The 22,150-nt window shown below is 44.6% G+C and overlaps 1 protein-coding gene and 1 long non-coding RNA gene across 2 annotated transcripts in view; one reads left to right on the top strand and one right to left on the bottom strand.

Annotated features, from left to right (window-relative positions):
- The window catches only part of PIP4P2 (phosphatidylinositol-4,5-bisphosphate 4-phosphatase 2), a 200,729-nt gene extending 188,467 nt beyond the window's left edge, over nt 1-12,262 (bottom strand). Inside the window, exon 1 of the mRNA XM_085605302.1 lies at nt 11,970-12,262. Within this exon, the coding sequence (XP_085461428.1) occupies nt 11,970-12,075 (106 nt within the window). The 5' untranslated portion in view covers nt 12,076-12,262. The remainder of the gene's footprint in view (nt 1-11,969) is intronic.
- The window catches only part of LOC146831070 (uncharacterized), a 28,928-nt gene continuing 18,827 nt past the window's right edge, over nt 12,050-22,150 (top strand). The window contains exons 1-2 of the long non-coding RNA XR_014961521.1: nt 12,050-12,157; nt 19,460-19,536. This is a non-coding gene — a long non-coding RNA (uncharacterized LOC146831070). The remainder of the gene's footprint in view (nt 12,158-19,459; nt 19,537-22,150) is intronic.

Raw genomic sequence — 22,150 nt, 5'->3', positions numbered from 1 at the left:
TCGATGCCTTGATTCTTGCAGCAGCGACAGGCGCTGTGTGGGTTTTCATAGCAGCACAGCATTGCGTGGAAATTCTTCTCGCACCGTGGAGATGCATCAGAAAAACAGCTGCAATATGAGCGATGCTTCATTTTTGTAGTTCAAGTTCCTTCTCTCTTCTAACTACCAAACAGCAGTAACAACATCCAGAGGTCCAATACTGGCACAGGCCCCTCCTGGCAGGTCAGAACTCACAGCAGCAGAGTTAAGGGGAGCTGGGGTGAAGTTTTTGTGTCCCTGAGACTTCAGAAGAGGAGGCCAGGACACAGGCCCTTGGAGATCTCCTTCAAGCATGGGACATAGCACACAGCAAAGTCCTTCTCCTTTCCTTGGCAGCAACAGCAGGCCAACCCCACACAGAACACAGCAAAGGGACAGTACTTCTTCTTAGTCTCTCCAGCTCTTCTACTTGGCAAAGGCTCCCCTTGAATTCCAGGGATGATCTAAAGTTCAGGGGTTTTAGGTCTAATCCTTATACCCCAAAATGTAGGTGTTCTCTTTGTGCAAGGGTCTCTGAGCCCAGTCCAAACCAGTTCTATCCTCTTGTGCAGCTGCCCGACAGGAGGTGGAGACAGTATTGTGTAAGGTAGACAGGCCCTTTTCAGGTGCAAGGGAAATCTCCTCCCACCACTCTAGATGCAGACCGGGCCTATTCAGGTGCTAGTGAAAACTCCTCCCCCTACTCTGAATGCAGCACAGGTCTATTGAGCCCAGCCCTGACTCATTCAGGAAAGGCAGGACACACATCAACTCCCTGGTGGCTGTCTCGGAGAAAGCACCTCCCCCACCCGTCACTCCACAACCAGAAGGTCATTACACTAACAGGCAGAGGCACACAGAATGGTTAAACAAGAAAATGCCTACTTCTAAAAGTGGCATTTTCAAACACACAATTTAAAAACCATCTTTATTAAAAGATGTGTTATTAAATTCTGAGTTCAGAGAGGCTAAACTTTATTTCTCCATCTTTTCCCAATGGGAAGTTATATTAATGAGATGTTATAAATAAGCTCCCATTCTATCCTATGGGGCAAGATAGCCTTTCCATAGTGAAAAACAAATTTGGCAGTATTTCACTATCAAGACAAGTAACACACACAGTAGATGTCCTACATTTCACATACACTGCACCCTGCCCAAGAGGGTACCTTGGGCCCACCATAGGGGTGCCTTACATGTAGAAAAAGTGAAGGTTAGGGCCTGGCAAGTGGGTGCACTTGCCAAGTCGACATGGCAGTTACCAACTGGGCACAGACACTGCGGTAGCAGGTCTGAGTTACCTTTTCAGAGTTACTCATGTGGGTGACACAATCAGTGCTGCAGGCCCACTAGTAGCATTTGATTTACAGGCCCTGACACACTTCAGTGCACTTTACTAGGGACATACCAGTAAATCAAATATGCCAATCAGGGAGAACCAATTGTAACAACAATTTGCACAGAGAGCATATGCACTTTAGCACCGATTAGCAATGGTAAAGTGCCCAGAGTCCTATAGCTAACAGCCACAGGCCAGGAAAAAAAAAAAAAAGAGGAGAAAGGAGCAAAAGGTTTGGAGATAACCCCGCAAAAAGGGCAAAGCCCATGCAAGAAGCACTGGGAAAACCGTGCTGAAACTCCCATTGGGAATCCTGAACATTTGGGAATCAAATGACCTTACAGACATAGAACAACAGTTCACCACCCTGGGATACACCCTGGTTAAAAGAGCTGCAGACAAGCCGTTGCTGATTGGTTGGGTGCCAGAAATGGATAAATGTATGGTAGCTGAGAAAAGTCTACAAAACAAGAGGTTGCCCTAAGAAGTGGGATAGAAAATGAGGGGCCTCGAACGCCTATCGGGGAGAACTGTGCATTTCACCAACTGTAGAACTTGAAATGACACAAAGGAAATCCATGAAAATGTAATACCCGACTGTATTGTTGCATATTATACAGCATTTTCAATGACGAACTGTATATCATGATATCTGTACATGACAAATGTTCCAATTATCAATAAAATTTTTTACCCAAAAGAAAAAAAGGGGGCAAAGTCCAACACCCAGGGAAAACCCTTATCAATCCCACAGATAGGAAGTTACAATACAAACAGATCTGAGGAAATTGGCCCCATTAAAACAGGTTTGGCCAAAGGTGCGCGTTCCCAAAATACTACAAAGATAGATGCAACATACTGTTAGGAACACTCAGCTAATCAGGACACAGCATACACAACACATGTAGTGATCACACACTCCTCACATCGAACATCCGGACACATACACACCGGTCCATAATAGCTCTTTTTGAGGTCTAGAGCTACCTGCATCCCCCTTATCAGATGGGTATACTTATTGTTTAGGACAAGACCAAGAATACCAGATTTTTTTTTGTACCTCACGAACTGTATAAAATGGTCAGCCAAAACTTCTGTACAATGAGAGACTTTCTTCTGATGCAACTCTGTTGATACTCTTCCAGCCGCTGCTTTTAAACCAACTTGCTCCTGTTTTGCCAAACGCCTCGTCTTTTCATTTTTCAAGGAAAATTCATATCCAACCCACACTCCATAGCGGTCAGCCACTAATTGCACCTAGGTCTCGGTTTACCATGACCATTGACTAAAATTTTCTTTATGCTTTTTGCCTTCATCTATATTCAAAACTTGAAATTCCATATTTCCTGTTTCCCTTACTGGATTTTTGTTGTTTTGGTGTCATTTTGTTTATTAACTTTGAATCAGTTTTTCAAATTCATTTTTGAGTTGTTATGGTTTGCCATTTTGACTATTACTGTTTTTTGGCATTTTGACTTCATTACTGCCTTGGTGCTGCATAAATACTTTACACATTGCCCTAAATTAAGCCTGTCGGCTCTGACTTTGAGAGTTCACCCTGACAAGGGTGGTGATCCTTCTTTGAAGTGGGTACTCGCCCGCCCTAAATAATATTCCAATTTCCTACATCCTCTGTATACAAAATAAAGAAGAACTAACAAACCTTTTAACATTAACCCCTTCAGTGCCACGCCCTTTCCCCCTCCTGTGCCGGGCGTTTCCTTAGTGGGCGGGTTTCATGACGAGATAGTCTCGTCATGGGCACAGCGCGACCGTGCTCCATGTCGAGACTATCTCGTCATGGGCACAGAAGAGTTCAAGAATAATGGATCTCCGTATTTGTGGGCGAGAAGGGTGGATACACAGTGCTGATAGCTGCTCTTTACAAGAAAATGATTTAAAATATGTTAACTTCCCTTTAGCCAAAGCAGATCCAGCACATGCTCGGAGGTACACTTTGCATAACATCCCAATAGCTACTTAAGTACTAAGGGCATAATAAGCTGACAAAGATCTTGAAATGCACTACAACCTATTGGTCATTTTCGGGAAGCTGAATAGGTTTGAATAATGGGTTGGTGTGATCTTTAAAGATGTATATCTGAGAGGGTATAGAAATAAACATCAACCTATGTATGATAGGACTACAGCAAAGACTATTTACGTCCTACACCATGCAAACCTTTTTTACAGTATCTTAAACCTAAAGAGTTTGCTTGCTGCTAAATATTTATGTCCATATTCAGACCATATCTAAATCACAAAGTCTGTTCGCCAGCATGAAATGCACTGCAAAATGTGTTAGACAGGTGAGACCTTAATGGATTTAAGTTACAAAGTGAAAAGCCGATGATGTAGCCTTACAATACATAAAATACAGATAGATTATAAGAGCTGGCCTGATTGACTGCCTCCCCAGCCCCCTCCCTTAAAAACAAAACAAAAAAACACTGCCTTCAGTGATCACAGTACATCACAAAATAGGATGATTGCAAAGGGAAGACATGTCCAGTGCGTAAACTGCAACTTTAAAGAAACATCGTTTGTTCTGCATGATCAAAGATTCTTCTCAGGTATAAACTGATATTGAGTTGAGACATGTGCCCAGGTATAGGTTATAAACCAGTCAATTACACCTTTGCTCACCACTTACCTTCTCATAAAAGATTTTTTTTTTATTTGTAGGCCATGTGAAAGGATTTTTGACACGTCTTACAAGAGACATTTAAGAATTTCAGAATGGTGGCCAAAAACAGTAAGATGTGTTATGCATATTTCATGTTGCACGAGGTGGTACCTCCCGATATAGGAAACCTTGTTGCCTTAAATTTTCTGCCGATGAAATAAAGTGAACTGCCAAAGACTTTTGGTTTTCCAGGTTACCTGCCATACTTTAACACCTCTAAGAATCAAAACTATGTTGCTTATGTTGCATAGCCCAAACAATACAGTGTAGATTTCATGACGCCTTGTGAGAGCAAGCATTTGCAATGTAATAGGTCTCGCAATTGCGAGATTTTGAGCTATTAGCTTTGTAAATGACAATGCCTTTTATTTATGTGTTTAAAAAACCTGCAATAATAAAAGGCATGGTCATTTACAATACCAATAGGTCAAGGTTTCTAAAATGTGATACCTATTGCATCGCAAATGCTTGTTGTTTTCAAGTGCCTCATGCTGCGCTTTCATGTTAAGAGGCCACGCCCCTTTCTTTAGACGAACCGTGTCCAAAGAAAGGTCCACGGCCGCTATTAAAGTGAAAGCACGGTATGTAGCACTTTTACCAAAAAAAGCATTTGTTTGACAAGTTGACAAACAAATGCTTTTTTTTTGTAAAAGCGGGCATGGCGCGCTGAATGTTGCAGGAAGCATATAGTGCCTGCAGCAGGAGAAATGAATTAAAGAAAATAGTACTGAGACTAAATAAAACCTACCGTGTAACAACCGAAGTAAAAGGGCCAGTCCTCATGGGAGGTTACAAATGAAGACAAGGTGGTACTAAGGAGGGACTAACAAGCCTATAAACTAATCAGAAGCCAGCATTTACAAAGTAAAATGAAACAAGCCAATGACAAATATGGGCGGAGAGTGGGCGGGGCTTCAAATCCATATTCCAATACAGCATGCCTCGCAGTACAGCGCATGCGCTGCCCAGGCTCCACCTAAAAATTTATTTTTGAAATAGTTTGACGAAAGCAGTCAAGACCTTTAATCTCCAAGCAGAGTAAAAGCTTATTACCAAGTTGGTTCTTTTATCTTTAGAAAACCTTGATGCCTATTGAGAGATGGGGGGGTATCACCTAAAGTGATTGCTAAGTTTAGAATCAGTCTCCGTCACAGTTTTGGGCTGATTGGTATCCTAAATAGTTGAAGAGAGTGACCAGATCTACTTTACTACCTTAAACTGTGTTAAATGGTTGCTTGCCATGGGAACTTCATTGTAATGTGCCGCTATCCAGTAAAAATATTGCAGGATTTGTTGCTGTATCTAAAGTAAACAACAGAATACACTTAAAAAGTAGCAGAGCATCTCTCAACAAAATAGTCAAAGCAGAATGCAACACAACTGATGTTGCTTCAATACAACAAAATCACCCTGCAATAACGACATACAAAAACCCACTACACAAAAAGCAACAGAACACATCACCACCACAACAAAATAAATGTTTCCAAGTGTACTTGACGCACATTACCACTTCCATAATCCCATTTTCATAATACAGTGGGAATAACTGTTTGAAGTACTACCTTAACCTACCACAAAGGACATAAAATTACTCAAGCCAAAATTGCTTTGCGAGAGGCCCGGGATTTTGGAACTGACAAGGAAAGTAACTATTCTTCACCAGAACCTCAGAGATGGTAAAATGCATTTACTGCACAGAATCCCCTTCAGTTTGCGAGCTGGCTTGATTGTGAATGGCTGCTTGAAACCACGTTTCAACAACTTGTACATCCATAGTTCCAGTCAATTTGTATAGAGACAAAAAAAGAGATTTCTACACTATTCATTCAGTCCCCGATGCTCATCTCTGAATAAGAAAACACCGTTATTCAGCTCGCCTTATATCCTGAAGAACATCACGTCTGAAAGCGTTTCCTGGATGGGTGTGCATTAATTGTCTGAGTTCTAACAGCCATTGGATTTACCATTTGATTTCACCAGAAAAGGCACCCTATGCTAAAAGTCCAACGTATTCAACAGCCTGCTAGGCGGCAGCTTGTGCTACAGCCATGGTGGACTTTGATAAAGGCGCAATTTGGTGAGAACTATGGTATTATTAATTGATTTGCTAGAGAAGCTCAAATAAAGTGGGATCTCATCTGTTTGATTAAGATCAAGGATTTGAATCAAAAGCAGCTTACATTGCAACCCTACACTCTTTCCTACTCCCTGCTGACGAGAGGCAACTACCTCGAAACACGTGTCCAGGGATGGCTAACGCTATTCACACTTGCACTCACGACACGAGCATAGGTGTATCCGCCGACGCTGACTACAGGGACCACAGTTCTTTGGGGTAACACGCAGGTAGGTCAGCAGTGTGCGACCATTTTGATGTAACTAAGATCAAGGATTTGCTAGAGTTACTTGAGTTCTGTGATGTCTTATATAGGTGCTGTATGAATGTTATATAGTAGTACTAGTCTGTGGCCAAGAAAGAAAAATTCTGTACTTTGATTTCAACGGGCCGCATACACATGACGCTCTTCAACAAGTGAGTTGAAGGAAATCTAATGTCTCCCATGTTGTATATGTGCTGAAAGTAAACATACTAATGTGTATGGGCAGTGATAAGAAATGGTCCATCGCTTGATGTAGCACACAGGTACAGTCAGTGCTTGAAATGGAAAAATAGAAGTGCAGGTACTCTGTAGCAGAGTACCTGCTTGTTTCTGAGAAGTGCCGGTACTCTCCGATGAAAAGTATAGCATTTCTCTTGAGAAGTGCCGGTACTCTCCCTCTTAAAATAAAAAAATGCTGGTACTCCGTACCAGACAGTACCGGCCCATTTAAAGCACTGGGTACAGTTGGACGTAGAGAAAGGTTACAAGAGTGGAACCCAGAAAATATGGCAGTTGAATACAATATGCCCGGACTCTCTTAACCCTTTACCTGCAGAGGATACCTTCCCCACCCCCACTTTGCCCTTTTTAGGGTTCGCCTGCAGATAGCCTGTGCGCTTTCTGCCAGGGAAATCTCTTGTAGAATAAAATATTAAAGGGGGCTTAGCGCCCACCAATTACATACCAGTGATTGACCAGCATGTCTCTCTCATTTCCTTGCTTCTTATTGGTCAGCGGCTCCCTACTTCCTCCTGGGCTTTGAGTTTCTGTCCCTGCAGTAGAGCATAGATCAACTACAGTTTCCTCTCTGCAGCCTGTCCCTTCCACTGGCCGCACAGCTTCCTGAGGAACTTCTTTTTTACTTTTAGACCTGTGCTCTCCAAGAGTGAATGGATCTGCAGTCCGTCTGCACTCCCCCCCCCCCCCCCCCCCCACTGTCCGTGCTTTTCCTGACTTCCTCACGCCATCTGTAGTCTTGCCTATACCTCCATCCTCCAACCCTCTTGTGTTGCTTGGCTGTTCTGCCCTAGTTCTCTCCCTCTTCCCCCCCGCTGTTTAACCCCCATGGTTCCACTGCCATTTCAGTCCATCACAAACAAAAAAATGAACAAAGCCAAATAGCTCTCACAGAGCCATTTGCCTTTGTTAATGTCTTTACAGATGTTGCACAACAGCATGGGCTGCTGTGCAACATTGCTTAAAGTAAACAAAAAAAAGTGCTACAATGAGGCAAACATTTGCCATGCCATTGCTCTCCTTTTTATTTACTTTAAGCCATGTTGCATAGCAACCCACATTGCTGTACTAACATGTTAAAAAAAAATCGAAAAGGGCCAACAGGTCTCACATATTTGAAACTTAATGGCAGCCGCTTCTTTGAAGTGAAATAGGTCTCACATTTACAAGAGTTTGAGCTATTGGCATTGTAAATGGCAATGCCTTTAATTCATGTGTTAATTATCAAAACGGATAAAAGGCATTGTCATTTACAATGCCAATAGCTTAAACTATCGCAAACGCGAGACCTATTACAGTGCATATGCTTGTTTTTATATTTGGGACAGTTCACACCAATCTTCATGATTTGATTTCAGCTAATGGTATCCAGGCCAAATGTTCATCCTGTTTTCCCCACCTGTTGGGGATTGTAAAGGTATCCTAGATTTGTGGCTTCCACCATAGAGAACACAGCTAATTACTTTGCCTGCAGGTACAAAGTTCACCAATAGGTTATTGTACTGACAGAATGAGGCAACCCCATCCAAATAAACAGGCACGCTGCTGCAAATCCCCAAAGAGTACAAGGCTATCTTTTCCAGGGAGACAGAATTAGGACAGAACACAACACATTAAGAGCAATTTCAGCTTTGCTATGACATTTGAACAAAATAGTTGGAACAAACTCAGGACCCAGGTGAAGAATCGCCTTGTCTGGGAAGACTTGAATCTAGGGAACCTGGAAGATCAAAGCTCCCAAATCTCCTAACCTTCGGCAGAGAAGACGTGGATCAGAAAAATAGTCTTACAGTAGAGAAATTTAAGCGAAGCCTTATCCAGAGGCTCGAAATATGCTCCCTGAAACCCAGAAAGAACTAGAAGAAGGTTCCAAGGAGAACTCCGTGGGTCAACAGAACTCCCTTATGGTGAAAGGACATGGAAAGGCTTAAATACTGTGGAAAATATCCCAACGTTCGCTACTGGTTGCCGAATGAGTCTTCAAAGTGGAAGGAGACAAACCGCAGAAAGGGTATTCTTGAAGGAACTGAAGGACAAAAGCAGGGTCACATTCCCAGAGGAATAACCTTTCTACTCTAAACCAGTTCTGAAAGGAGGCCCGTGGTGATTACAGGCCTTAAGAGTAGACAACCTCCTGGAAACATGAATAGCTGTGGCCACAACTTCAGATAACCCCTGGTTCTAAAACCCTACCCCTCTAGACCAAAATCCAAGCCAGGCATCTAAAATGACTTGCTTTGCTGTCCATAAAAGATTTGAGTCTTCTGACTATCTTAGACACAATAGCCAGCGAAAAAGCCAGTGGTTGTAAGTTGCACTTAGATTTTGTTGTAGAATTTCAAGAAGCTTCAGAAGAGGATTCCCAAAAGTATAGCCTCTAAAAACAACTGGCACCACTTCTAGGCAGAACTTGTGCAAGAAATGCTGAGTCCGCCTGAAACTTCTAGTAAATGATGTGATTATAAAATAAGGCCAAATGATGTGCTAGTAGCCCAAACCAAGATGGCTGCCATGCATGATCAGAGAGATTAAGAAGCACATGAACACCTCCCCTGTTTCGATCCACCTAAGGGGGCAGTGAACTACAGATGGTTGCAGAGGAAGCTCTGTTCGAAACAGTAACCTTACCCCGGCCCGGCTCCAGCAGGAACCTAGAGGCAGACTTCCTCTGGCACTGCAACAAGTCTCAAAACCCGCAGACTGCCAACAAAGCCCAGCCCTCGAGGGAAGAAGACCCCATTATAGTACAAAACAAGGGTCTGAAAAGTAGACAGAAAAAATAATAATAATAAAGCAGAAGAAGGCTGAATAGACTATGGACCCTTAGATAAGGTGGCATATGTGGGATAACTGCTATTCTTTTGCGTTTGTACTGCTATAAGGGTGTCTACAAGGAGGGGGTCCTCCAACCTAACGAAGGAGACTACGGAGAGAAACGAGGAGGTAAAGTGTATGTAGCTACCCAGTCAACTTTCTTTAGAAAATGTATCACAGAACGTACTTATCTGTGTGTTTGTCCAATTCTGGTTTCTTTTCTCTGCCCAAAGCAATATTTTTTATTAAAATGTGTGTTTAGTAACTTTGCACATTTTCGTTTTTCATTGTTTTGTTTTCGTTTCATTCATTTATTGTCAAAACATTCTGATCAAACTAACCATTTCCTTAAGTAGTGTTAGGAAGTTCAAAAAATATAATCGCCTACTTTATATTTATTTTAAAACATGTTTTGAGCGTAAAATGCTTTTACGACTAGAGAACACTATAAAAGCCTACCCTGACCATCTACACACTTCTTACAGCCCGATTCCTGCACACTGCAGGTGGGATAGTTGATTAATCTGTGTGCTTCCACCTATTGGTACTCGGATAGCAAGGTCACATGCAACGCACTGCATGGTTGAATGGTATGACAAGCGAGTGTAGTTTTACTCCTTGGAACCGGAATGTTGGGGCACCCCTGCAGTATCGCTTACGACACATTTCATTGTAGAATGTGTAAAACTACAAGTGTGGTTTAACCCACTGGCAGAATCAACGTCACTACCTTTCCATTGCTTCGTGGGATGGGTTGAAGGGCAAATTTGGTTTGAGACTTTGGCACTCGGTATTGGGGTCACTTTTGCTATGCCATTTCCTGCCACGTCACTTCCGATGTAGGCCTTAGAAGGGGTTCATGGGGGCGGTCACTTCTAAGTCGAGTCTTCTCAGATCTGCCATACCACAGAAAATTGGTGCAGTTCCCTGTCACAAGTTGAAAATCACATGAACTTTTGAGTTTGTTCAAAGACAACTTATATGTGCAAAACATTCAGGTGCAACGTGTGTGCCAGAGTTTAAAGTTGCGGTGCACTGGCAACAAGGCCATAAATTGTTCACTACACAGTGCTCCATGGTTCATAAAAATTCACGGTATATGCTCACTAAAAAAAGTGTCAACTACAACATTATTACATTCTAGTCAACCATGCAGCTCTACAACTGGAGGAGATTTATCACCATTTGAAGGGAACTGTGTACTCCTACACTGCTAACTGGTAGGCTCATTGATGGACTAATGCTTTAAGAGTACCAGGCCCTAGAATTGACTAAGTTTGCTAACTGCATCATTGGTTATGGAAGGAAAAGCAACGCTTTCACTTAAAGAAGGAATTTGTATCCTGCATACAAGGCATTGGCTTCCTCTGCGCTCGGGTCTCTGAACAGATTTAATAAAGCACAGGATCCCGACAGTCGCAGAAACAAAAAAGTTTGTTGTCATGACACGTGATGAGCTACTTGTCCCCCGGCAAATGAATGACTCGGTGCAGGGAGTACAAACAACTCGGGGAATGCTAAAACCAACCACCATGCAAAAGACAGGGCAAGAATTGGTGTCTGCGGTTAGAAGAGGCAATGAATGAATTCTTTATCCATGAAAGGATTGTGCCACAAACATACTTTAAAGTAGTATGCTGTTTTAGCCACACGTTTCTCCTGGAAGTTACATAAGTGGTCATATTTAAAGATCACGACACGTTACTCAAAAAGGATACCTTTTTATGTCTTCCTACCTTTTTATGTCTTTTCTCCGAAAAACCATATTGCCACTTAAAGGCTGAACTGAATATTTAGAACTTTTTTGGCCTCATAAAGAACGGCCTTTCTCCGAAGTAGAATAAACGTGGCTTATGGGTTGTGTCGATCAAATAATTTGCTTTGTTTTACCTACTGACACGTGCAACTACAACCTGTACATTACATCGTACGGGATCTTCCAGAACAAGCAAACGGTGCCGTTCGTTACAGCCTCATAACTGGGCTACTTTGTAATAGGGATGTGTTTCCGAATAGTTGTGCAAATGAACACAACATGAGTGGTTGTGGGGTCGGGGCAGGGTAATAATATAAACAATAGGGTGCAAGGGTGGTATTCCACGCTTTGCAAATGAGTGGCTATAGACGCCTGAATACAGTAACTATAGCTCATCGTGCATGGTTCATGAATTTCGATACCTTTGAAAATACACCGATGACTAATGCTTTCTCAAGGGCTGCCCAATAACCCTATCTGTAGGCTTGACAGCTGGGTGCAAGATTACAGGAACGTCGCCCCATTAAAGCCCTCCTTATCTGCCATATTTCTGGACGAGGACAAAGCCTGGGACACACACAATGGGCAGCTTCTGCAGGCAAGCAGTGTTGCGGGATCTACCGGGGCAGGCTCTCCGCCCAGATCTCAAGTTGAGAGTGCGGGAAGTAGGCTATTGTAGTAGGGGAGGTTCCTCTTGTCTGGACGCCGGCTGGAGCAAGAAGAGGGCGGCCTTACCTCGGAGGTTGTTGTCGTCGATGTACGGCGGGGCGGTGGGAGTCACGTTGCCCGAGCTGGATGCGGACAGCAGCGGCGAGCGCTCGTCCACCCCGTCGGCAGCCATGACTGCTGCAGCAGCAGCTGAGCCTGCTCTGTCGAAGGGGGAGGGGCGGAGGCAGGACCGGGAAACAGCCTCAATCTTTAAGGTATTCTATCACAAGGGCAGCGGGAGATTTTGGGGGAGGCCTGGCCGAAGAGGGACTCCCGGGACAGCCCTGGTAGAGGAAACCGGAGGAGGATCACACGCTCCCCTCGTGTGTCACAAGGTCACGGAGTGAGACGTAAACACAGAGGGCAGGCGACAGGCATGGGAAAACCGAGCCCTCCGGCTCTGCGACAACGATGCGCGGGGTGGGCGAGCGCGGCGCCTCCACTCCCAATAACGCGGGGTTAAATACGAGTACATGTATTACTTGTCATTTGATGTGACATCTGGTGTGGAGTACGGGTTGCCCTTGGACTCCTATACAGAGAGAGGGGTGTAAAGGAGGCGAACTACACCTGCGTCCTACCGTCTGCTCCGATGAGCCACAGCCTCGACGCCTGGTTTCACATTTTGGCGGAGAGGTACAGCCAGGGCTTGAAGTGGGCCGGGTCCTTTATGCACTAGCAGTTCTTAAAAGCAGGTGCTGTTGATACGAGACCCTATCGGGCTCTCCGTTTTGCCCTCACTATCAGGAGGAAAAACAAATCTGGACTCTACAGCAGTACCATCCTTCACAGTCTATGATGTAACTTCAAAGAGATTATAGTGCTTTCATTCTCACCATTTCAGAACTGAAGCATTTTCAATAATATATACAATGAAGCCATAGTTGTTGCTTATTTATTTTATGCAACAAATAAACGTTGACAAAGTCAATAATCCTTGCTTGTTGTAGATGTAATGTTACTTGTATTATGTCTGGATGCAATGACAGAAGCAGCAAAATACCACTGGGGCGGCACACTATGGTAAGCACAGATTTTTAGCTTAGGAGTTTTAAGCCACGCCCTTTTTATATCAACCATGCCCTTTAAGACCCCTCCCCCCACGTTTTTCATCCCACTTAAAAGCCCTGGTTACAGCAACACCCGAAAAGAAAACAGCAGACGTTCAGAATGGGACACTGCTACACAGAAACGGCATATGCGGTGCGTCTTTTCAAACACACTTTGGGGCTTATTTACAAGCCCCTTGTGCCACCAGTATTTCACTTTTTCCCATTTTAACCCCTTGGGTGCGTGGCCGACTGATCACATGGCACTGGGAATCCCTCTGGTGCAGGCACCAGGGGGATTCCCTTCCCCCCCCCAACAGCCCCGGGAGCTGGGGAAGAGCTTCCCCAGCTCCCAAGGCTGTTTCTTTGGTTTCCCTGAAATAACAATCAGCGCACACGTCATGACGTCATTTCAGTGAAACCGAAACTGAAATGAGCCTGGAGGCTCATTTCAGTTTCACTTTCTACGTGCCCAGGGGGCTATCTCCGCCCCCGAGCACGTAGAAAGACAGGAGAGGTATCATTGGAAAGGGGAGTATCTCCCCTTTCCAATTGTACCCCTCCCTAGTGGATCCCTGCTTGGGGATCGCCCCAGGGGGGCGATCCGCAAGCAGAGATCCACCCACTAGGCACCAGAGAGAGGGGAGTGGCCCCTTGGGCAAGGGCCTTTGTTCCCCCCATAATTTTTGGGGTAAATTTGGTCTTTCTGCCCAAATTTATTATGTAAATTAGGGGTGGGGGCTTCCCTTCCCAATATGGGCATTCCAAAGCAGCCCCCACCCCCCTGCACAATTACAGTCTTTCTGCCCCCTTGGGTGCAGATGGGAGCAGTAGCTCCCAATCTGCCCCCCTGGGGGGGCAGAAAGCCCACTAGATGACAGTTTTTTTTTAACGATTTAGCGGAGAGGGCTGCCCAGAATGGGCATGCAAATACCCCCACCCTACCTCCCAAAGAAAACAAAAAACTTGCTGCTCCTACAGGAGGAAGATGGGGTCAATAGCCCCTGATCTGCCCCCGGGGCGGGGGAAGAAAACCCACTAAGCACCAGGGAGTTTTTTTTTTTATTATATAGGTAGGGGTGGGGGCTGCCCAGAGCGGGCATGTCAATGTCCGCCCCCCCCCCCAAAAAAAATATGCCACAGCCTTTCTGCCCCCCGGAAGCAAATGGGAGCATTAGCCCCTGATCTGCCCCCGGGGGGGGGGGGCAGAAAGTCCACTAGGCGGCAGCAATTATGCAGGCTTTTTTATTGGTAGGGGCTTCCCAGAATGGCCATCCCAATGACCCCACCCTCCCCCAAAAGAATAGCCACAGTCTTTCTGCCCCCCCCCCCTTGGGGGCATATCGGGGCAATAGCCCCAGATTTCCCCCCTCCCCAGGGCAGCAGAAAGCCCACTAGGCACTGACTTTTTTTCATGATGTGCCTACCTGTGGATTTTGGGTCTTAGCGCAGCCGGCACCTATGGAAATATAGCAAACCTGTACATTTTTGAAGACGAGACACCAAGGGGAATCCAGGACGGGGTGACTTGTCTGGCTTTCACCAGGTTCTGTTACCCAGAATCCCTTGCAAACCTCAAATTTAGTTAAAAAAAAAATACATTTTCCTCACATTTGTGTGATGGAAAGTTCTGGGATCTGCGTGGATCCACAAAATTCCACCCACCCTGTATTCCCCAAAGTCTTCCGAGAAAAATGGTACCTCACTTGTGTGGGTAGACCTAGTGCCCGTGACAGGAAACGGGCCAAAACGCAACATGGACTCATCATATTTTCACAGTGAAAACTGGCCCTTTTTTTCCAAAGTGCCTAGCTGTAGATTTTGAACCCTAGCTCTGCCAGCACCTGGGGAAACCTAGCAAACCTATACATTTTTAAAAACAAGACACCCAGGGAAATCCATAAAGGGGTGACTTGTCTGGCTCTCACCAGGTTCTGTTACCCAGAATCCCTTGCAAACCTCAAACTTTATCAAAAAAACACATTTTCCTCACATTTCTGTGGTGGAAAGTTCTGGAATATGCGTGGATCCACAAAACCACGCATGCCCCAAAGTCTTCCGAGAAAAATGGTACCTCACTTGTGTGGGTAGGCTTAGCGCCTGCGACAGGAAACAGCCCAAAATGCAACGTGGACATTTTCACAGTGAAAACTGACCCTTTCTTTGCAAAGTACCTACCTGTAGATTTTGAACCCTAGCTCTGCCGGCAACTAGGGAAACCTAGCAAACCTATACATTTTTTAAAACTAGACACCCAGGGAAATCCAGGGTGGGGTGACTTGTCTGACTCTCACCAGGTTTTGTTACCCAGAATTCCTTGCAAACCTCAAACTTTGTAAAAAAGCAAACACATTTTCCTCATATTTCTGTGTTGGAAAGTTCTGGAATGTACGTAAATCCACACATTTCCTACCACCCAGCGTTCCCCCAGGTCTCCTGATAAAAATGGTACCTTAGTCATGTGGGTGCCCCAAGTACCCGCGATGGACAAGGGCCCAAAACGTATTGAGGAGACATCAAAATGACCTATTACAAAACAACCTGGTTTTGCTGGATTTGCAAGGGGAGTCACCTGTGTTTTTGGCCCCAGGCCCGGCGACCATCTTGGGAAACCTACCGAACCCACACATTTCTGAAAACGAGACACCTGGGGGAGTCCAGCAAGGTATGGCTTGTGTGGATCCCCCAAAGTTTTACTACCCAGAATCCCCTGCAAACCTCAAATTTAGCTGAAAAAAATCACTTTTTTCTCATATTTCTGTGTGGGAAAGTTCTGGAATCTGCGTGGATCCACACATTTCCTACCACCCAGCCTTCCCCTAGATCTCCCGATAAAAATGGTACATCACTCGCGTGGGTGGATCAAGTACCCGCGACAGACAAGGGCCCAAAACCGACATTAAAATTACCTATAACAAAACAAGCTAGTTTTGCAAGGGGGGTCCCATGAGCTTTTGGCCCCGGGCTTGGCGGCCATCTACGGAAACCTACCAAACCCACATATTTCAGAAAGCTAGACACCCAGGGGAGTCCAGCAAGGTATGGCTTGTGTAGGTCCCCCAACATTTCCCTACCCAGAATCCCCTGCAAACCTCAAATTTATTTCCATGTGGGAAAGTTGTAGGATCACCGGGCTGACACAAAGTTCCTACCACGCAGCCATCCCCCAGGTTTCCTGATAAAAATGGTACCTCACTTGTGTGGGTAGGCATAGTGGCTGCAACAGGAAATGGCCCAAATCGTACTTTTGAGACTTCAAAATTACCTATAAAAAAACTACCCAGGGGGCTGTCAAGGTACTACGTCGTCTCTTACCTTAAGGTGTTTTCGAAACGTAGTGAAATTTCGCATGGACGCATGGGACCAACTTCCCAAATAACTAATTTAAAACTTGTAATTTTTGTACATACTACAAGATAAAAGTTATAAGTATACGACACAACAAACATCTATGAACTCGTGTAACACTTCATTTATAAAAAACTGGAAAGCAGCAGGAGCATTACAGAGTCCGAAGGGCATAACTTTATATTCAAAAAGGCCACATTTTGTGCGAAACGCAGGTTTCCACTCATTGCCCTTTCGAACTCTCACAAGATGGTAAGCTCCGCGCAAGTCCAATTTTGTATAACTGGTTGCCTGTTTTACCTGGTCCAATAAAGTAGGAATAAGAGGCAACGGATACCTATTCTTTATTGTGATGTTATTCAGCGCTCTGTAGTCAATGCACATGCGTAACTCTCCCCCCTTCTTTGGCATAAAAAAAAGAGATGAGGAGACTGGAGATTTTGAATGTCGGATAAAGCCATTAGCTAAATAATCATCTAATTAGGTTCGTAAATGTTCATTTTCTTTTTCCGTAAGTGCATATATCCTACTGCATGGTAAAGTGGCTCCCGGAATTAAATCTATCCTACAATCAAAATCCCTATGAGGAGGGAGAGTATTTGCCTTTCCTTTGTCAAAGACATCAGTGAGATCCGAATATTCAGTTGGTACTCCTTCAAGAAGTAAAATGCTAGATGATTCATTTGAAAAATCAAATCCTTGCACAGCATCTTCTTTGTTATGTTCCATAAAACAATGGTTAAGACACTGAGTAGATTTGAAGGTGATCGTTTTTGACACCCAATCTATGATAGGGTTATGTAATGTCAGCCATGGAATTCCTAGAATTAACCGAAACTGAGGTGCGTCAATTATGTCAAACGTAATGTTTTCTCTGTGTATGGGGGAACAATCCATGTCCACAAGTTCAGTTTGTTTTAAGATAGGTCCTGACGTGAGTTTTTTCCCCGTCTACAGCTCTCACTATCTCTGGGTGACTCTTGAGCCCAGTCTTAAACCCTAATTTTATTAAAAAGTGGGTATCAATAAAATTCCCAGTGGCTCCAGAATCAACAAGTGCATCAATATTCCAAGAACACCCGGGATTGGATAAGGCTGTTAGTTTTACTTTAATACACAAATGACGGCACCCTAAAGGTGACACAGTAGAGGCCAAGCTAGAGTAAGCACTCGACAAACCGACCTCCTCTTTTATCGAGTGTTCTAGTTTTCCGACTGCATATGAGTTAGTGCTACGTCGGAAGCCTTTTGTTTAGGTTTATTCAGAAGAGTAGAGCATTCTTTAACCCCTTCAGCGCGGCGCGGATTACCGCTCGGTGCTGAAGGTTCTATTGCGCGGGTGGGGCCATGACGGAGCGGTTCCGTCATACGCACAGCGCAACCGATGCACATGACGGAACCGCTCCGTCATGCGCATCGAAGGGGTTAACGAAATGACCTGTTTTGCCACAATAAAGGCACTGATTCGATTTCCCCCTTTTTTCCTTTTCTTCTCTAGAAAGGGGTCCTCGAATAGTGCCTATCTGCATAGGTCCTACAGAATCTGCTTTGGTAGGGACTTCTCTGATTGCTGCAGGTTTATCTTTAAATAGTAGTAACTTATGATCTGATTTCCCTCTTTCTCCTCTTCTTTCGGACAATCTGTGGTTTAATTTTACTACCAGGTCTATGAATTCGTTAATATCCTCTGGGGGTTCAAGAATCTGCATTACCATGTCCTTTAGTTCTTCCTTCAACCCTCTATAAAAGAGAGAGACTCTTTTATCTTCCGGCCACCTTGCTTCTAGCACAAGCCGATTGAACACAGAAATATAATGGAGTAAATCGGAAGAATCCTGTCTTAAATTTAAGAGTTCATTATCAGCAGATTGAACAAAAACATGCTTTGCAAAAATCTTTTTCATAGCATGTTCGAAATTTCTGAAATTGTATAAAATAGGGTCGTCTCTTTCAACCAAAAGAACCGACCAAAGAGCAGCATCACCACCTAAGTATGATAAAATAAAGTCATTGGGAAATGCTGTTGTTTTGGCTAAAAAATGCTAATGGCATTGGTTCATAAAGATGGAGAATTTATTACTGTCACCATAAAATCTCTCGGGTTGCGCAAGAGGTATTGGAACCGGGGTGACTACCTGAATCTGAGTTGGGGTACTTGCAGAAGAGGAGGCAGAGTCAGTAAACGTTTTTTTTTTTGAAACGTTGCGGGTTTAAGAACAGGTTTCTGCTGCATTGCACCCTGAAGAACAGATATATCTCTCCGTAAAGCAGCATTTTCTGATTTTATGTCATTTAACTCGGCAGCTATGCCTTGCAGAGGAAATTTGCGAGGTGGAATCCATTGCGTCCAGGTGAAATATTTTTCGTGGGCTTTGCCTTCTGTCAAGGTACTACGTCGTCTCTTACCTTAAGGTGTTTTCTGAGACATAGTGAAATTTCGCAGGGACGCAAGGGACCAACTTCCCAAATAACTAATTTAAAACTTGTAATTTTTATACATACTACAAGATAAAAGTTAGAAATCCGGGAGGAGGGCCGGATATTGGACGTGATGTCGTGTTCGGTTGTCGACCTGCCAAGATAATAAGACAGATTCAAGAAATCCACTATCTAAGTCTTTTTAACAGAGTTGTCATTTAATTCTTTCTAGCTCCTTCTGAAGTGAAACTGTTTACCAAAGTGGCCTACCTGTGAACAACACTTGTCTGGCCTACGTTCCAGTATTTTCTTGTCTCGTGTTGATGATGAGGGTAGATGTTAGTCAGGCATTTTTATAAACAACCGCAATAGACCGCACTCCGCTAGCCCCTCCTCCGGGTCGCCCCAAGGGAAGCTGGTACATGAAGTTCTTGAGTGGTTCACCCCAGTGGGTGCAAGTAAGTACTTGTTGAACTGATGATCTCTGATGGAGTTCTTGAGTGGTTCACCCCAGTGGGTGCAAGTAAGTACTTGTTGAACTGATGATCTCTAGACCCGATACATGTCCCGGGTTTTAAAATATCGCCTGAGACATGGCTCGGGTTTCGGGATAACTTCCCTCCTCAGTAGAGAAAATAGTCTTGCGTAGGGCGCCTTAAATACTAAAATGTACTTATCTCCTTCTTTTTGTTTCCTTTGAAGGTCCTGCCGTCGTAGGAAAGAGAGACATCAAAAGCGGAAGACCGGAGCTGTTGAAATCTGCCTTTAAAGATGTTCAGGTAAGTGTTGCAGGTTTCCATGCAGGAGGAGTTCAGATGCGATCCTTCGCGGGGAACAAACGAAAGGCAAAGCGCCTTCCAGAACGCTGGGTGCGATTTAAATAGGCAATCGCACCCAAGCGCTCATACGCTCCGTCAGCACTCAAGCGCTCGCATGCTCCGTCACGTAGTACGGGCGGTGCGAGCTAACTTCAGGTTTTTTATTCAGAAACGCGATGATACCCAAACAACAAGTTATGCTTGCAACGCGGTGAAAGTTCAAAGCACAATGTATCTATTCCACAGTGACCGCGAAACAAGAATATCCAACAATCTAACAATCTCAAAAAACATACGCACTATCATAGTTTCCTAAAACATTTGTCAGGGTTCATTATCCACAAATAAGTTACATAAAACATAATACACTATGGAAGTGCTGGAGCATGGGAGAGGGGTGGGCTTTTTTGCAATCAGAAAAGCACGTAGGTTATTCTACACAATGTAAGTTGTGGGACCAGCCCTACAACCCCAGTTGTCTTTCTTGACAGGGGCCCACGCAAGCCATCCCTCGTTGAACTCCTCCAGGTGTCTAGTTTTCAGAAATGTGTGGGTTTGGTAATTTCCCAAGATGGCCGCCGAGCCCGGGCCAAAAACCCTGGTGACCCCCCTTTGCTAAACCAGGTTGTTTTGTGATAGGTAATTTTGATGTCTTCTCGTTTTGGGCCCTTGCCTGTCGCAGGTACTTGACCCACCTACCAAAGTGAGGTATCATTTTTATCGGGAGACCTGGGGGAATGCTGGGTGGTAGGAAATTTGTGGATCCACGTAGATTCCAGAACTTTCGTACAAAGAAATTTGAGAAAAAAGTGATTTTTTTCAGCTAAATATGAGGTTTGCAGGGGATTCTGGGTAGGAAAACGTTGGAGGACCCACGCCAGCTATACATAGCTGGACTCCCCCGGGTGTCTAGTTTTCAGAAATGTGTGCGTTTGGTAGTTTCCTGAGATGGCCACTGAGCCCGGGGGCAAAAACCTAGGTGAGCCCCCTTGCAAAACCAGGTTGTTTTGTAATAGGTAATTTTGATGTCTTCTGAATACGTTATGGGCCCTTGCCTGTCGCGGGTACTTGACCCAACCATGCAAGTGAGGTATCATTTTTATCGGGAGACCTGGTGGAACGCTGGGTAGTAGGAAATTTGTGGATCCACGTAGATTGCAGAACTTTCCTACACAGAAATTTGAGAGAAAAGTGATTTTTTCATAAAAATATGAGGTTTACTGGGAATTCTGTGTAGGGAAACATTGGGGGATCCAAGCAAGCCATACCTCCCTGGACTCCCCTGGGTCTCTAGTTTTCAGAAATGTGTGGGTTTGGTAGGTTTCCTTAGATGGCTGCCGACCCCGGGACCAAAAACGCAGATGCCCCCTATGTATCCGAAAATGACCTGGTTTTGCAAGGGGGCGTCACATGAGTTTTTGGTCCCGGGCTTGGTGCCCATCTAGGGAAACCTACCAAACCCATACATTTCTGAAAACCAGAGACCCAGGGGAGTCCAGGAAGTTCTAACCCCACTAACGCTATCCTGCCCGGCTATTTGTTAATTAGTGTGGATAGGCCAATCGGTAGAGGCGGGGGGTTAGCTATAATCTTTAGGGATACTTTTTCATGTGTACCACTTCCCATTGCTGAAGTAGCGGGGGGCGAGTCTCTCGGCTTCCTTCTAACAGTGTCAGCTCATCAGTCCATTGCGGGTGTATTAATATATAGACCACCAGGGCTGGCAGGTACGTTTCTGGAGTCATTTATTTATTTATTTTATTTTATTTATTTATATAGCGCCAGAATCGACTCCCGAAGGAGTATCTCTGCGCTTCAGACGAGGAACACATATAGAATGCAATTGCAGCCTGAATCAGCAGGAGAAAAGAATAGTCTTGAGCAGCTTCCTAAATTGTAAATGATTGGAGCGCTGACGTAAATGCAGGGGGAGCTCATTCCAGTAGCGCGGACCGATGTAAGAGAGGGCCTTTCCCCTAGTCTTGCCCTCTTAATTCGGGGAACTTCTAAGAGATGTTTAGAGCACAAGCGGAGAGACTTAGAAGGACAGTAGGGTATGAATTTCTCCGCAAGATAGAAAGGGCCAAGATTGAAAAGTGCCTTATGAATGGTGCAGCAGAATTTGAATTTTACGCTTTGGCGTATCAGAAGCCAGTGAAGCTGAGAAAAAAGAGGGCGGGAGGCAGTCCTAGGGGCCACATTAAGGACTAGCCGTGCTGCCGTGTTCTGGACCACCAGTAATCTGCTGATTGAGGTCTAACTAGCAGAGATCAGCAGACCATTACAGTAGTCCATCCGGCTTAATATAAGTGCCTGGATCAGAGTCTTTCTGGTGGAGTCAGGAAGAAGAGGAAATACTCGGCGGAGTAGGCCCAGAGAGTGGAAGCAAACGCCAGCTGTCTGAGCGATGTGCTCTTTCAGGGTAAGGGCTTGATCCAGGTGAATGCCTAGATTCTTAATAGTGAATTTAGGGTCGGGAGGGATGCCAAAATCAGGCGGCCACCACTCGGGAGACCACAATAAAGGGGCCTCTCCGAAGAGCAAAATCTCTGTTTTTCTAACGTTACACTGGAGG

This window comes from Triturus cristatus, chromosome 5_1 (assembly GCF_964204655.1).
Source record: "Triturus cristatus chromosome 5_1, aTriCri1.1, whole genome shotgun sequence".
Lineage (NCBI taxonomy): Eukaryota > Metazoa > Chordata > Amphibia > Caudata > Salamandridae > Triturus > Triturus cristatus.
Note: the sequence above shows the minus strand (reverse complement) of the source record. Positions and strands in the feature narration are given on the sequence as shown.